This window comes from Chanos chanos, chromosome 7 (assembly GCF_902362185.1).
Source record: "Chanos chanos chromosome 7, fChaCha1.1, whole genome shotgun sequence".
NCBI lineage: Eukaryota > Metazoa > Chordata > Actinopteri > Gonorynchiformes > Chanidae > Chanos > Chanos chanos.
Window position 1 is genome coordinate 9,387,395 of NC_044501.1, and position 18,020 is coordinate 9,405,414.

The 18,020-nt window shown below is 43.2% G+C and overlaps 1 protein-coding gene across 1 annotated transcript; it reads right to left on the reverse strand.

Moving 5' to 3' along the window:
* Positions 1-10,995: 10,995 nt before the first annotated feature.
* On the reverse strand, positions 10,996-17,216 carry b3gnt2a (UDP-GlcNAc:betaGal beta-1,3-N-acetylglucosaminyltransferase 2a). The gene is made up of 2 exons (XM_030780513.1): positions 17,158-17,216; positions 10,996-12,281 (listed from the first exon to the last, which is right to left on the reverse strand). Exon 2 carries the CDS (start codon positions 12,259-12,261, stop codon positions 11,056-11,058), a length of 1,206 nt encoding a protein of 401 aa, XP_030636373.1. The 5' UTR covers positions 12,262-12,281; positions 17,158-17,216; the 3' UTR covers positions 10,996-11,055.
* Positions 17,217-18,020: the final 804 nt, after the last annotated feature.

The window sequence follows — 18,020 nt, forward strand, 5'->3', positions numbered from 1 at the left end:
ATACAGCGTGCTTCAGTTAGAGCCACGCGACTGGAAGAAAATACCCCCAGCGTTGTACGTCTAATGAGCCTGGAGAAGAATCGTTCATTTTCACCTCATCTTTTTTATTTTAGGCATGTTTTTCTTTTTCCTGCATTCTATGTAACACTGCGTTCTTTCAATCCAACCTGGAAAATGACAGATTCAAATTTTTTTCCCTCTTACAGGTAGACACAGCGAACAAAACACCTCTTTACATTACAGCCCTCCTCTCTCTTTCCATCAAACCCCCCCCCCCACCACTCCCCTCCTCCCCCTCCCCATTTTAAAATCCCAGCTGTGAGAATAAAAACAGAGAACATATAGGCATAGATGGGCGAGAAGGCGGCATGATTACGGTGGGGAGCGGGTTGGTGATATCCCGCCTCCCTCGGTCAGTAAGCGCAGCGTGGGCCGTGGTTCCGTGGGTGTCCATCCACGTGGGAGGGGAGGGGCCCTCTTGACCTGTACATCCCCCTACGGTGCACCGTGGGTGGGACAGAGACGCCAGCTCGCTCCCCTGCTCTGGGTGGAACGGCTCGCAGGCCCGCCGCCCTTGCCAAGACTGGCCAGACAACGTGTCGAGCATGGAGAACAACAACAAAGACTTGAGCCGGGTCCCGCTGACTGCATGGGACATGGGAGGTCTGTATCCACACACACACACACACACACACACACACAAACACACACACACACAAACACACACACGCACACACACACACACACACACGCACACACACACAAACACACACACAAACACACACACACACACACGCACACACACACACACACATGCACTCTCTCTCTCTCTCTCTCCCTCTCCCCTCTTTTCTCTCATTCACAGTGTGAGTATTTACAAAATGCACACAGAAAGATTGCCAACATGTGTGAGTACAAAAGCCCAGTGCAAACACAGCAACACACAGTAACATGCAGACACACAGAAACGCAAACACACAGTAACACACACGCAGCTTGCGGGAGGCCGAGTGTGTGCGAAGGAGGTGTGGTCGACCGACGCTGAGAGCACATCTGGAAGAGGGACTGAACTCTGACCCTAAAAGGCAGTAATATGAATACAGAAAACACACATGGAACACACACTCACACTCGACACGAATACGAATGCGGTTACACTGTACGAAATTCACACATATTCAAGTTTAAGTTTCAAGAAAACACACACACGCTTGTGCTTGTGCGTGCGCGTGCGCAAACACACACACACACACACACACACACACAAACACACACACACACACACACACACACACACACACACACAGGCAAAATGGAAACATAGTTGCTTTGTGTATCTGACAGATATGCTTCACTCAGGCCTTTATGGAAAACTGTTCTATTAGTCCCAGACTTGTAATGTATTCAAACACATACAGGATAAAACACGGATTTTTCTTCAACCGATTTTCTAAAAACTTTTGACTCAGCCCCCGGTGGCAGCCGTCATAGTGTCGACTCAGCGCCTCCTCTGTCATTTTCAGTCGTTAAGAGGATTAGCTTAACTAGACACAAAGACGTACGGGGAGGGGGCACCGACGTGTCACTAGACCAGTATGACCAGTATGCCTGAGAGACAGCCACGCTGTACTGTCGCCTCCCAGACCACCTCTACGAAAGGCTCCCAGTAAACCCACAACTCATGACTCCTTCTGAAAGACACACAAAGATACAAAGATAAAAGACAGGGGGAGAGGGAGAGAGAGAGAGAGAGAGAGAGAGAGAGAGTGAATGAGTGAGTGAGTGAGAGGGACGTGTGGGTGGCAGAAAGAGAGAACAAGAGAAAAGAGAGTGAGAGACAAAGATGCCTGAGAGGGAAAAAAGACAGAGAGAGAGAGAGAGAGAGAGAGAGAGAGAGAGAGGAGAAAAAAAGAAAGAGGGTCACTTGAAAACAATGAGAAATGAGTCGTCGAGTCTTTGTGAAGAGAGCAGATTAAAGAAAAAAAAAAAAGCCACTCTGTTCTACAATATGCTGAGGTCAGCGGACGAGTCATGTGACAGTGGCATACTGCTCTGGATTATAGTCTGTAAGCTCATTAACGTGGTCCGGAACACCCAACACAACGCACGGACCACCCTGTCGCCGTGGCGACCACTCATCTGCCAGGCCCAGGTCCGGCCGACTCCGTCCAATAGCAACCGCACACACACACACACACACACACAAAAACGTATTCATCAGCAATAACTCCTCCTTTGTCTGTCTATCAAACTCTCACATAGAGACAAGTCCCATAGATACGGTCACTAGAATAACCGTCGGCTGATATGACCGTAATCATGTGTCATATACATGGACGAGTCGGTTTGCAATGACGTCAAAGAGGAAACAATCTCCCTCCAGAGTAAATCAGCTGGTTCTTTTTTTTCAGTTGGCTTCTTCTGTTCTGCAGAGAAACTCCTTGAAATCCATTGTCCATTAGTATTTCTGTGTTTGGAACCACTGACCAGCTCTGTGTTGCGTGTGTGGGGGGAGCTGAATTTCATCAACGCCCTGCTATGCAGACTCTTTCCTGTTACGTTTCATTTAACGTGTTTTCCACAGCGTAGGTCTCTGTTTGTTTCGTTATAATGTTCAGTTATTAGTGTTACCCTATCACTTTGGGAAAAAGCTGACTTTTGAATCACTCTTCGGCTTCCATCTAGTCACAAGATGCCCCCTTGTGGCCATTTTGCATTATTGCACACTGAAAAAAAAAATCATCATCCACAGAGGGAACCACCCATATATTAATTATTTAGGCAGAGCAGTTCAATTCTGTTTCAAGTTGATCATTTCTCTAGTCAGGTCTAGATTAATTTGTAGTCAAGAGACAAAGTCATTATTCTGTCTGGTGTTGAGACAAGCAAAGCAATAGACCAAAAAAAAAAACAAAACCCCCAAACAACCACCAAACTTAAAGGAAACAGTTGTCCATTCAAATGATTAAGTCAAGTCACATTGTTTCAAACACATCTCATATATATCTGGCCACCCCCACACACGCGTACACATTCGGCACTGACAGATGCTTGGTTTCTTTTAAATGTTTTATTCATGTTGGTGATGCAACAGGTTTGAAATATTAGTGTGCAATAGGAAGTCAAACTCTGACAGTCAAAACAGAGGAGGAAGAAAGCAGGTACCAAAAAAAGAAACAGAATCAAAGATTTCTTATACCTCAAACATTTAATGAAAATGAAAAGCACTTAAGGGTGTGTCCTAAATTAGGAACAAAATGTATACCTCAAAATTTACTACCAATCTATTCATTCAAACTATAATGTCAAATCGTTGTCCGATAAACATAACGCAGACTTAAATGTGCAAAGAAGTGCTGTACACTATAGAAATTACTGCCAAAGACTAAAGAATAACATTACACTTATCACATTTCCAAACAATAAACAGGCAGGGACTCCATTAAAACTTGTCTCTATCTTCCTGCACTTTCACTCCAAATCCTATAGGGGGAGACAGAGAGCTGAATCTCAACAGAGGTAGGTCCATGGTTCGGCAGCTTCCCTTGGGGTGAACCTGGTCCTCTCTCCGGCCGTGCAGTGGCGGCGGAGGGGGAGGGGGAGGGGGTGGGAGGGGGCGAGAGGTGGCGTTCGGGTTGTTGTTATTGTCCGTGATGGTTCCGGTGCCGGTTCTGCTGCTCCAGCACCTGGGCAGGAACACCCCCCGATGGTGGCGGCGATAGAGCACGGCCACCGCAAACAGCAGGAGCACGATGAGGAGGCTGAGGAGGACGCAGACGGCGTACATGCCCTTGAGGAGCGCGGGAGAGGGAACCTCTTCGCAGACTGGAGCAGAGAGAAGGAGAGGAACAGCGTGAGAAGGGAGTTGTCTGTGTAGGATCGCTAAACAATTTACGCACGTCCTTCACTCACAGCACAGTGAAAAACAGTGATTATAAAATGTTTTTATATATATATATATATATATATATATATATGAAATCAGTGGTTTTCTTTTAGTTGTGTACGAAAAAAAAAGAACTTCCACATTTTGTGGGCTATTTTACATTTTCCGCAGTGCATTCAGTGGAAATAAAATCTTCCTGCATCCTACAATAAGAATATAACTGTAGACTGATGGTTAGATGATTAATGAGTACTGCTGATTACTTAGGGAACTTTTGAGAGTAAACACAGTGCATATTATCCACTGACAAAAACGGCAAAGCTTAAATCTCTCCGATACAGGTAAAAATCTCTGTCGAAAGTGCGGCATCATTCCATTACCTATGTGATCTGGGTCCACACATAAAGTTCCCGCCGGACCCCCGCGAGACATATCCTCGTAACCAGGACGACAGCGACAGGCGTACGAGCCAAAATGGTTCACGCAGACGGCGTTTGCGTCACACGCCGCTGACTGAGTTCCACATTCATTTACATCTGAATTGCAATCAAGGGTACAATTCAAACACACACACACACACACACAGGTTTCATGTGGGAAAACAGGAAGGAGGCAGACCATACTGAACTATACATTCTGGATTCTCATGGTGTGTATTACAGTTAATTGAACCACAGCCTTGTGCTTCTGTACAGAGAATGCACTGGCTTACGTTCTTGTACTTAGTTGCCATATTTGGCTTGTTTTACTCAAATGGTGCGACACCACATTGAAAAAAAAAAGGATCAAAATCATTCTAATTCACTCTTTTTCCAGCCGTCATGAATTGGAATATAATGGTGACTTTCGGCTTGGCAGAGCGCTCAGTTCTTATATGACTGAAATACTACAAACTGTGCCTCTCTAATATTACTGCGGGGTATAACTGAAGGGCAGTGCTCATTTAAAAAAAAAAAACCTCCTCAGATGCTTGGCCAGTTTCAAAGGTTTTAGGAGCACATCACGGGGTGCCCTAAATTTTCTGTCGAGTTACAAATACTTTAAACTGCAGAAATATTTATGAATAGCTCGTATTCCTCCAATAAGTGATGAAAGTAGATGCAAAATTTGCATAAATTCGGGACATACAGGATCAATCCTCTACTCTGAAACACTTCATGAATACTGGCCCAGGAGTGCTATGTATCCAGTTTCACAGAGTTAAGAGTGCTAATCTGTTTGTGCCTTTCATAGTTCTTAAAGAGAATTACAGAAACCCAGGGGAGGTCATCTGAAATCGGCACTCTTGCTCTGAGAAGCCGGATACGCATGGCTAGGTGTGTGGATATTCTGGTTACCGGCGATGGAAATGGAGGCCACGCGGCCGTGATCTCCGCCGTCGTGTAGGCTGACGGTCCTGTCCTGAAGCCCCTGAGCAGCGGAGTGAAGAACCCTGTGTATGGCTGTTCCTTCTCCCTCATACTGTACCCAGAGGATATACAGTACTCCAGAACGTAGCCTGTGACGTGTGTCAGTCAGTCAGTCAGTCGATCAGTCACTCACACGCCGAGACCTCTAAAGCAGACGTTACAAAGTGTGCTAAACGTACAGACCTTTTCGTTCTTTTAGTCGAGATGGACTTCGGAGGGCGAGTTCCTAACTCTTTCTGGATCTACACACCAAGGCGAAACCAGGAAAACATCATAGGCCCGTTTGGGGCACCGAAAGCGTGCAGAAACACCATTAAAACCAGTAAGTAATGTACTTCACCATGGTTTGGATGAAAGGCAGAATCACTGCCATCAGATGATCCAAGTTCTCCCCTTGGGTGTGATGAAGAGAAACCTCAATGGAGATCTCAAACAAGACATCTAAACAAGGATGAAAGACCAAGTCACAGTGTTTATTACGAACAGTGATATACTCTCAAGTTACGGTGTAAACCATTACAGCATGTCCTCCACCACATGTTTTTCTAAAACAAAAATAAATGCCAAATTAAGTTGTCTGAATTAGTGCAATTAGAAACTACTGATTACAAAACTACTGAAAACGTAACAGTACTAATGTGTTACCCTCACCTCCAGGGAAATGTTTATGATTACTTTTGTTTCTTGGGTTTTGGAGCAGAAGAACTTTCTCTGGGCAAGCACAATAAAAGGGTTATGATTCATTTGATAAATTTGTCAAGAACTCACAAAAAAGAAAAGATCAGAGACAACAAATAAATCGAACGAAGTCACCTTTGTCTCTGCTGTCTGACTTCACTGCATTTAGACGATAATCCTTAAAATCTGTGACACGTTCCTCAAAGTCAGAACCGGATGTTTTACCACCGTCAGCGTCTGATGTCTCCACCAGGGAAGCCCTCTCGTTACCATTCTCCACCTGTGACACTTTCACCCATTTCGCTCCTTTATCCCCCGGTTCTACATTGGACCCATACACCTCTGCTTCTTCGTGATGGCCCATGGCGGTAGTGGAGGCGTTAGTGATCTTTCGAGAGAGCCCATAACGGTCATTACTAGTCATCGTGGGAGAACGTGGGGACCCTTTGGGAGCTGAATGCGCCTCGTCGTCAAACACGTGGGGGTGGACGTCTCCGGCGCGTGCGTCACCCGGAGCGGAGGTTACGTGGTGGGGCTGTTCGGATCTCTCGGCTGAAGGAGGCACCTGGTTCTCGTCATTCCATTGGTTGGGTCTTCCCGTCGAACTGAACGACGCGTCTGTTGAGGGGGCGTCGTCGTTGTAAGATCCGGGTCCGTTTGCACTGATGATACGGTTACTCATTTTCTCTGCATGTGGGGCTTCCACGTGAGAACCTGAACTCATGTGCTGGTGTTTTTTGTCCCTTTTCGTGTTCCGGATTTCACCCACATCCTTTTCAGCAGCCATATCCCATGATTCTTCAATGTCCCATGAGTCCACAGTAACAGAGTGAGGTTTAGTGGTTACAGAGGGCGGGTTGAGAAAACGGTCAAGATTCACAGGTTTGGTCTGGGCTGTTGGCGTGGGCCAGATTTGATCGTACAATGGAACCAAACTGTCGTCCTCCTCTAAAGAAATGAGTGTTGCCGTGGCATCTTTAACACTGGACTCAACTTCTTCCACCACATCATTAGAGTCCAGGTGCCCTTTATCTCCTTTACCTAATTCTGCTTTGTCCATCTCTGTGCTCGAGTCTAAAAACAACAAAAAAACAAAACAGGACAAATGTTTACCAATTCAAACAGCATTTATAAGTTGATAAGCATCTGACAAACTGTGGGGGGCTTTACCAGGTTTTATCAATAAATAAGGATGAAACATAACTGAAATACTATTTCAGGTATCACTAGTCACAGGTCTAATAAAGTTCTAAACATAATTCATGTCCCCAGCACAACTGAGTGTTGAAATCAATGGGCAAGACAGTACTTCTTTTTTTTTTTTTTAAAATGACTTTAAGAAAGGTTGTCTCAACAAACGAGTCAACTCTTACCATCAGGAGTGGGAGGGGTTGGCGGTCCAAACGTCTTGTAGTGGCCATAAAATCCTCGGTGTGGGGGTGTTGGGTTTCCCCCAATTAGTAGCACCACATGGACAGTATTGGAGAGGGATGTGTACTCAACCTGCCTCCAGCATTTTTCCAAAATCCGATGGCCTCCAGTCACTCCAGGAGACTCGTCCAAGTGAATCTGATCCGTCTTCAGATGGCAGGCGTGTGAGGGCGTGAAATCTTCCAGGTACAGCTGCAAGCGTTTCCCCGGTTGCGCCTGAATGGTCCAGTTACACCAGAGGGCTGGATTTGAACACAGGTAATCTGGGGAGAAGAACTCGCCGCTCTCGCCCTGCAGAACCTGGTGGCAGCTCCGCAAGGCGGAAAAGGCATTCCGATCCCTCCTGTTAACTCTGCCTTTAGAGGGATGTGATGTCAGAGAAATACAGAGGTGTAGAATGACCAGAGATTCCAAATCAGCCCCTCAAACAGGGAAAATATTAAACTCCGTTCCCTTGGCTCATTTTGTAAGTGGCACTGTTATATTGTTTCCATTTGACCTATACATTGGAAGCAGTTAAAGTCTTCAGGAATAGAGAATTGTAATGCGTTTGAAATCCAGCAAGAGTGGCTGTTTAATTTTTTTACTATTGCAGCTGAAATCAGTGTACAGACAGTTATAACATAGATAAACAAGAAAAGTGATTCATTCAGAAAAGAAAACTGTGGTTTGAAAGGTTGTATAGGATAGAAATGATCTATTTTACCTGTAGAGTCTGGAACATCAATGTTGTTTATCTGGTAGACGTTAACAAACAGTTTGAATCGATCGTAACAAAAATTATTTGGTGCTAGAGAATATTCGGTAGCTTCTGTAACTTACCCTCACCTCGCAGTTCGTTCTTAGCACACAAAATGTGAGCATGAGGATAGCTATTTTGCCCGAAATAAATTGTCGTGACATATTAAATTCTGGATACTTAAGAACAATTTAGAAAACAAGGTTAACTAACTGCCAAAGCTTTTGTGAGTTCTTTTGTTTTTATGCAAAAACGTCTTTCTCGCCGACGTTAATATTTCAGAACACGTGTGTCACATTGCCAATTAATCGAGAGGGTTAGGTGGTGCGCATGAGCCAGGCAACAATCTCTCTCTGGAAAAAAAAAACAAAACCCGCTGTCACAAACACAAAGTTTCTTTTTTTCCTACAGGTGGCGCCAGTATATGGGACCCAAGAGAGCGGAGACTCTAGTACTGTGTCCGAAATCATTCACTACTCCCTACTCACTATATAGTGTTAGGTATATAGAATACTCACTAGGGGATAAGGGCAGACAGCTGTTGATACATTTCGGCCACTATTTGGATGTTACGCTGCTACATGATTATACCCCGGATATTCGTAATTATTATCTCTGTCGCATAAACAAAACGCCAGAACATCTGCATCTGATTGGTCTGTAAAGACTTGCCTGCTTTCACCAGTCAGGCCGAAAAGCATGCTAGGCTAAGTCGATTGATGTAGGGTACATCAGTTGTTTTTTTTTTTGGGATACTTTGAGTGCACTATATGGTATAACAATCCTCACAACACATTCGGAAAGCAGTACAAAATGGCGAGTGAGTGATTTCGGATACAGCGTAGAATGGGGATGGTTGAGTTAATGGTGGCACAAGCTCACTGACAACTTGTGTTACCTACTTAAAAGTTCCTTAATTTTAGTCTGTATTTCTGTTATGAATTCAGATGTATTTCAGTTGTAATATAAGTTTTATTTTCAGTGCAAAATAAATGTTCCTTCTACTCCTGAATGAACCAAACGTGTTTCTCCACGGCTTTAATAATCAATACAAAAACTGAAATTCTGAGCTCCTTGAGAGTGAACAATATAGCAACACATCATACACGTCATCTACAATATGCAAAAGTGTCAGTAAAAACAACATTCATTCCATTAGTAAAGGGAAAAAAATAGCATTGTTTGACACACTGGACTTAAATTGAAATGGAAGTCATTTCAGTGTTTGAACAGCTTTTAATACAATGAACCTGTGTGTTTCTGTGTGTGAGAATGTGAGTGTGTATGCGTATGTGTGAATGTTTATGTGGGCCCACGGCCCCGTTTGAGAAAACAGGTTTAGTGAAAACTATGAGTTAGGAGGTTTACTACTTTGATATTAACTAACAGAAGAGCCCTATGGCTTTATTCTCCTGCAAACCAAAAGTCATAGGGCTCGTCTATTAGGAGGTTTACTACTTAGTTAGTTTTCACAAAACCCGCTTTCTCAAACCGGGCCCAGGTTCTTTGTTTGCCTCCCCGAATGCATGAAATCTTAGGTCCTACCATCTACAGAACCAAATGCCCCTACTTGCATGCACTGAGTCTGCAATAAAAATATTCAGATCAAGAACTTTTCTTTACTCTTTCTCTCCGTGAGTCTTAACATAGCTAAAAAATAAAATCAACACAGGAAAAGAAAAAAACAAAACAAAAACACAGATCCACATTCATTCACGAGTGAAACAGTAGTCTAAACATATGGGAATGCAAACACGTACATTAAATATCTTTTAGCTGTAGTTTAAATCAATGTGGTATCGTTACAAAGTGCTCAGTCAATGTTTTTCTTTTGTTTACAAGCGAGACACCTTCTACTTAACAAAGCAACCTAACACAAGTAATCACATTCTTTTACCTGTAAGTGCAACAACACAAAGCATTCACCAAGTATACAAAAGCAAACAAACAAACAAACAAACAAAACGAGCATTAACAACCTCTTACGCTTCACATAATATCATGAACAATACTTTCGCGTGTGTAAATGGACCACTTATGAAGTTTTGCAATCTGCATAGCAACAATGCTGTTTTTTTTGGTTTTTGTTTTTGTTTTTTTTGGTCTGAAGATGATTGAACACTATAGTCAAATACTCTAACACAACAATATAGGAAATGTTTGGGGATGAGATGAATGACAGCTCAATAAATTATAGATGAGACGTAATACATGAAGACAAGATGACTAAGACGAGGAAGAGTGAAAAGAAAAACAAAACAGGGAGACGAGATACGACGAACTTCACGAAGAGGATCTTATCCTCACCTCTGAGAACTTTGCAATGGAAATTCTAACAACGACAAACCCTTACCTGATATTCAAGTAACTCTGACAGCATAGTTATCTGTTAGGCAAAGATGTACACGTTTGTTAAAGGTGATCACACCCTTTCGGGGTGGAGATGCATCCGAATACCTCCTCCGTGACTCCCTCAGGAGTTACCATCATTCATGTAAAAACTGATCCTGGATAATTACCGATGTCCTGAGAAACTTGATCCTTCAGAAAGGTTAGACCCTGACAGGACATGTCCTGGGAGCATCAGAATCTGGAATGGTCTGGGAGTTTCACATCGAATTATATATCCAGACGCTGCCGCAGCAATGTCTGACACAGATGCCTGACGAAGACCAAATTAGCGCTAAAACACACTGCAGTCGCCATTGACCTATACTTTGTGTGTTGATATTACAGTTCCACTAAAGAGTCTCAGATCTGAGAGAAAACCAGCAGATGTACAATATTCAGTGCTAGAAGCCTTGCATAGTTCTTTTTTTTTTTTTTTAACCTTAACGGATGTTCCTGGTTTCAATTTCCTTTTTCAAGTATTTGCAGTGGTTTTGATAATGCATATGATAGGTAAGTCTTCCTCACAGGCATTTCAGCTGTGGGTCACTGATCCAGGACCAGATCTTAATCATTTCCTGAGGAGACCTGGGATGAACCAGCATTAGGCTTTGGTACGCACAGGCGTTCTCTCTGTACTTCTCATCGATGTTGAAGGTTTTAAAGCCTTTGTGTTTTTCTGGGACCAGTCCCAGTCTCTGCAGACACATGCCTGTGTAAACATCATCGATTGGGTACAGTAAAATGTGTTGGGAAACGGTCAAAAGCCTCAACGCCACACTTCCAGAGTACAGGAAACCACCTCCACCCGCGTAAGGCGGGTAAGGTCCCTTATACACACTTTCCGGGATGTAGTATTTCAGCTTGGGGTCCCGGTGTGGTCCGGCCTTGGTGATTACATCCCCAACGAAAAGGTCTCTTGCCTGGGTCCCTGACAGACCGCCCAGGTAGGTTAGCATGAGGCGGGTGTTGACGAAGACGTCGTCGTCACCTTTGAAGACGTAGCGGGCTGACTGGCAGCTGTAGGAGAGCCACTGCAGGAAGAGCACCTCCTTCACGGTGAGGTTAAAGAAGGAATCCCGGTAGTCCCACTGTAAGATGTCTCCGTGCGCCGCTGCCTCATGCTCAAGCATCCCCGACAGGTCCGGGTAGTGATCCGAAGACGAGGTGTTGCCGAGGAGAAACACCGTCGCGACCCGGTACTTGCCGTGAAGACCTGCGCGTCCCCACGACTCACGGATGGCCTGGCGACGGTCGAAATGAGGCGCAAGTGTTTTCACCGCCAAAAGCAGGAACGGTGGTTCCGAGCACACGCCAGAGGCGTTTTTAACGACGGGAAATGTCCTGCACCTCATATAGAGCAGAAAGTCCTTAAAACGCTGGGGTAGAGTGTCAAAGTCTTTTATCAGTGTTGTGACTCTGTGGTCTGGCTCACAAAACTCCAACGGGACTGTGTTGTTTGGTCTGTAAGCGTGAGACTGCTCCAAGCCTGACTCGTTGCTGGTGACAAACAGAGGGTTGTATATGTTGTCAAGCTGCTGCTGCTCCCGGTTCCAGAAAGCATTGCTGATCTCTGACTTCTTCCAGAACTTGTTGGCGGGAACGTGCGACTTCCTGACACCTGTCTTCGCTGGGCCGGAGTTCCGGAACATCGACACCACTATGAAGATCGCGAAATTGAACATCATCATCAACCCCAACATGTTTGTTTTCCTTTTTAACCTCTGCATCTTGAAGCTTCGCTCACCACCTGTCACGAAAGAGAGAGAGAGAGAGAAAGAGAGAGTAACCCATGTGACTCAATACTTCTATATGTGGATTTGAAGTCACACAACAGCTTTGCCAAAGGGCAAACACAAAAAATATTTAAGTAATTATGGCCACATTATGGCTTCCTACTCTCTGGCATTGTCAGTGCACTGCATAGCAACAGGGAAAAACAAATGCAATCATACAAAACACTTATAGGTATTGTATACAGTGCATTGCATAGTTCAGTAGAATAAGGGTGGAGCAACCTTTAGTGGAAAGGTGTGTATTCTTCTCTCTAATGTAAACAGGAGGAGATTCAGGACTGCCCTTTTCTGTATAAAATGCTAAGACCAACCCAAAACAAGTGGTTAAGGTCAAGACATGCATTTTCTGAAAGAACAGCAGAGAACATCCAGTGAGTAAATGAACAATTCTTTAAACCAAATCTTGTTAGTAAAGGACCATCTCTAAACACCGGAACACCAAAGCCATTAAAACCTTACCAGACATAACAAGCTTTATTGGGCTTAATGGTTAGGGACCGTCACCAAATGTAATGAATAATCAAAAGAATCAGAACAGAACCTGTTAATTCATGGACAATCTTGACACCAAAGATAGAACAGGAGTTTGCTGAGACAACACAACGACCACAAAAGCCAAACCCAGACAGTAAGTGATCAACTCAAGACAAAATCTCAAAGGCTGAGCTCAGTTAGTTAGGGATCACCACACAACCAATTCCGGGAAAACAACACACACACACACAAAAAAAATACTTTGAAGGATACCCCTGTTACTAACTGACCACTGTGAACACAACAGCCCACCACATGTCACACGTACATACTCTTAAATACTTTCATGATTTCATTGTCCTTCACTTCATAAAACATAACTTGATGTGGCACTTACATCCATTATAGGAGCAAGGGCGATCAATAGTCAGATCGAAGTGAAAGTCGGGCATCGTCAGAAAGAGGTCCACTCAGAGGTTCTTGTTTTCCCCTCAGTATTTCGAAGCCACTAGTGTTTGTGTCCGCTGCATACCACTTCTAATCTCCAGACCTCCAGGAATGAGGAGGGTACAGTGTTTACTGTGTTACTTCATCCATTCGGTCCTCTTCCATTCCCCCTTTCTATCCGTTTCTCTTCCTTCTCTAAACGTTTCTTTCTCTCGCTGTCTAACGGTCAGTGACACACTCTTTCTCGTTCTATCTAAAACGTGATCTATCGCCACTTAAGTTCTCTCTCGATCACATCCTCCGTCCTCTCTCTCTCTCTCACTCCCTCCCTCGCTTGTTCATGCTCTCTCTCTCTCAATCTGTCCCACATTGTCCCTCCCACTTTTGCTCTCTCTCTCTCTCTCTCTCTCTCTCTGAGACAGGCATTACACATTCCTGATTCTTATCTTCTCATGACTCCAATTATAAGTTTGCAGTGTCATCACTGCCTGTGAGCTCATAGCCAAAGAAATGTCTCTCAGAGGGGTTTTAAGAACTGAAAAACTACTGAATCACATGTCGACTATATCCGCAGTCATCTCCATTTTTTCTTCCTTTTTTTTTTTTTTTACTATCCTCTAACAAAATCTAGACCCTCCCTTGTACACAACTGGCAACGGGAGGAAAACACTGTCATTTTGATTAAAAGGCTGAGGCGTAATCAACATTTTCTCAGCCTCCATTGCTATGACACAGCTTATTATCTGCAGGAGGAGTCAACCCCACACAGTTAAATTCACAGATTAAAAAGTGGGGTGTTATTGTCTGTTTCAGACCCTTCAGTCTTATCCAATCCAAGAAGGAAAATGAGCCATGAAAGGTAGGGGCGGGTATTAAATGCATTTAGCCTTTAATCAGAGAGCTCTTCCAAGTTTTAATCTGTTCTGACAACTGCCCTGTAATCAGACGCACATATTCTCTGACACACTCTCACACACCCATAAATCCACTGTTCCAAATTTCCAACGGTAACAGAAAGGGTGTTGTTTATGTTTCCCCCTTTCTCTCCTATGAAGCTGCTTCCAGTAGCAGCCATTACGGCTCTTATCTGGGACTCAGAGGTCTGACAGGGAGAGGGGAAAACAGGGCGAGGTTTACCAGAACAGGACAACGGAAGTCAGACAAAAAGGAGTCAAGTCCAAACGTGCTTCCTTCCCAACAACAGAGCACAGTAATGGCTTCCTGCCATACTTAAAAACCATCCAAACTATATTCAGTGAACAATTTTAAAAGGACAAGCACATTCAAAGTACTGTCAAACTTTAACCATGACTTCTTAGAACAACATTTTAATATGAAATTGTTTTTTCTTTTTTTTAACCTCTTTTCAGTGATTGGTTTACCTCACTGACACTGTGTTCAGAGGTTTTTTTTTTTTTTAACAATGTGAAAAAACCTTAAAGCTTACATTTCTGTGTACAAACCGTACAAGAGACAGTTTACACGTTGCAAAGAATATGAATGTCCATGGACTGATGTGTGACAGAGAAGGTAGGCAGTTTTCCTGAACACGTGAGCAGTGTATAAACAGGTGCCTGGTCAGCTGACTTCCACAGCAGCTGGACAGTTCTCAGATCTCCTTCACTGGACATCTCCATCAACCACACGGTCACACACTAAAAACAGCATGTGTCTGTGTGTTTCACCAACTTGTTATGAAATACTGCACATATTGTTGTCTGTGTGTGTGTGCGTGTGCACGCGTGTCTGTGTGTATGTGAGTGTGTCTGTGGGTGAGACAGAGAGAGACACAGACAGACAGACAGAGATATATATATAGAGAGAGAGAGAGAGAGAGAAAGAGAACGAGAGGAGAGAGAGAGAGAGAGAGAGAGAGAAAGAAAAAGAACGAGAGGAGAGAGAGAGAGAGAGAGAGAGAGAGAGAGAGAGAGAGAGAGAGAGAGAGAGAGAAATGAGTGGTGCATAAACAGAGTGACAAACAAGACAAGAACCAACTTGTTGGGAGGACCTTTGTCTCACTGATTTGGGGATTAGTTCTGAGGGCCATGCTGAGAATTTCTTGCCATCTATGCACACAAGTTATTTAAAGGGACCCATGGCCACACAACATATATAGTTCTCAGTTCTGATGTCATCTAGTTCCAAGTGTATATCATTAACGACATCTTAGGAACTCCATGTGTAAACCACTGCTATAGGGTGGTGTGGAGAGGAAATCACAAAACACACACACACGCACGCACAGACACACACACGCACACACACCTGCAGACACAAACACAGACAGACACACACATAGAGCAAGCCTATGAGTGAATGACTAAAGGTAAACATGAGGGAAAATATTTGCTCAAGAACTCCTGACTCAAAAAACGTGCCCAGAGAAAAACTGACTTCTGCTAGCACAGTTCAGCATTGGTGCTGCCCTAAGGGAAGTCTTTTTTTTTATCTCTTTTTTGTTTTGAAAACAAATTAAACAAATTACAGAGGAGACAAAACAATCAAAACAAAACAAATTAAAAAAAAAACCCCAAAAAATCCACATGAACACAAGAACAAAGAGGTTACTCTACACGTCTCTGACAATGTGAACCTACCTATTTGTTCAAAGCCTTAAAATGACATATTACAAACAAGAGCATTAACTTGCTGTGTTAAAAAGCTATCATTAGGCCTAACAAAAGACTTCAAGTCTCAAGGGAGCCATACCAGTCTTTAGATCAAGTCTTGGGTACAGTTCTCATTATCTAGTCTTTATGTTCCATATGTTTGGTCAGTCTTTTGTAGTAGCTCTATGCATAATTTTTGAAAAGCCACTGGCTGCTGAGTTCTAGCTCAGGAATTTAGATAAGCCGCTTTTTTTTTTTTTTTTTAATAAAGGTACTGCTGGGAGAGGAGGGGGGGGGGGGCATTTCATGCATTACAAGTGTTCAGGAAAAAAAATGTGTGATTACTCCTTTAAATTAACCAATGCACAGACAGTGGAGGGAGTGTTTCAGAGGCAAGCTATATTTTGGAACAATGCTGTCTGTGAAACTGACTGAGAACTGATGAATGACACATGAGAATAACGTTTGTTTGAAAGAGAAAAATCAAACCATGTGTTGTTTGACTAATGTAGACCGCTCAGGTTGGTATCAGAAAACAGTCAGCAATTTGCTTCGCGCTCTGTCCGGTAACCCAACACTGAATGTTATCAATACACATAATGTCAACATATGTCAGTTCGTGATAAAAAAAAAAGTTTAGTACGTATTATATGAGATGACGTAAGAAATTTAAGACACATTTTAAAGAATTTTATGTTTATAATGACGAATGTAATGCTTCCCTGGCATACATACTTATTTAAGATAATCTGAAATAAAAACGGTCAATTATTTTTCTCGTCATCTGTGGTTTAAAACAGCTTAGAGGGGCTCTTGGACATTTCTGGTGCTGGGAAATTCATACAGAAGTTGTCGAATCAGTTGGGTTAAACGGGCATGTATCTAAAACGTGCAAGTGCCGATCTTGTAGCATGACGGTGTAGAAAGGTCGTTTTTCAGGGAAGAAAAAACCAAAGCAAACAAACAAACAAAATGCAGTGAATGCAGTGAAAATGAGACGATATAAAAGAGACACAAGACATCACAGCAACCACTCATATTAACGTTAACTAGTTTTCAATTTAAAACTGGCACATGCAACAAGGTGTTCGTATAAGATAGTCGTGTCAGACATCCGTTTTCCGACCAAGCTACATTTCTTCCGTTATGCGCACGACCTTAAATAACATGTATCCTCACAGCTTTGATAGTGTCCTTAAATTTAACACGGTATTAGACATAAATTCCATTGTGTTATAATGACAATAAACAAGCCACACAATGAGAGAGGAAAAGGGCTGTCGTCATATTTCATTTTTACCTTGGTTTGAGTCTGAGTTTCCTCTACAGCCGTTAAAACAGAGTAGGATCCCCTGAAGCAGCTAGACCATACTTTCCTACTTCTCCAAACTTGTGCATAGTTGGCTCTCTAAGTCTTAATAAGGTTGTAAGGAAAATCCTATTGTCTTGAGCTCAGAGTAGTTCGGTAACGTCAGGTCAACGTTTTTTTTTTTTTTTTTTATCCGCTCATTGTTGTTATGAACGCAAGGCTATTTTCGCAAACACCCTTTTACTCCTCTCATGCACCTCCCATATGGCTCTTGAGACGATAGCCAAGTGCATGAGTGTGCGCGCGTGTGTGAATGTGCATGAAACGAAGAGAGCAAGCCAGAGGGAAGAGGGCGTTATGTGTATGCGTGTCTGTGGTGGTGGGTGGGGGTGGAGGGGTCACAATAATTACTAATCCTATGGGATATTTAAAGCGGCGCTGTCGCATGTCCAAAGATCACACGCCTAAACAGGTTCATGGCATCGGCCTTAATACAGTCGCCTGTTTATCATCAAAACTGATTAGTATCAACCTAATGAGAAAGGGCGGGTAATGGCAAAGCCTGCGTAATCTTCAATAATCTAAATTTAGTCTTTACGATCTCAAAGGTTGGATACAATCTTCTTTATCGATAACATTTCTTATGATATTGGTGCAATCACATAGACGTAACGGACACGGAACGTAGCCTACAGACGGTAGAAAAGATTGGTCGGTAGAAATCTGTTCTGTCGGTTAAACGCAAGTCGTAGAGTACATGACATGATAGTCTTCAGAAGGTGTGTCGAATTTATACATTGTTTTCCTTTCAACAGGTATAGTTTATTTATTTTACAGTAATCAAAAGAAATGAG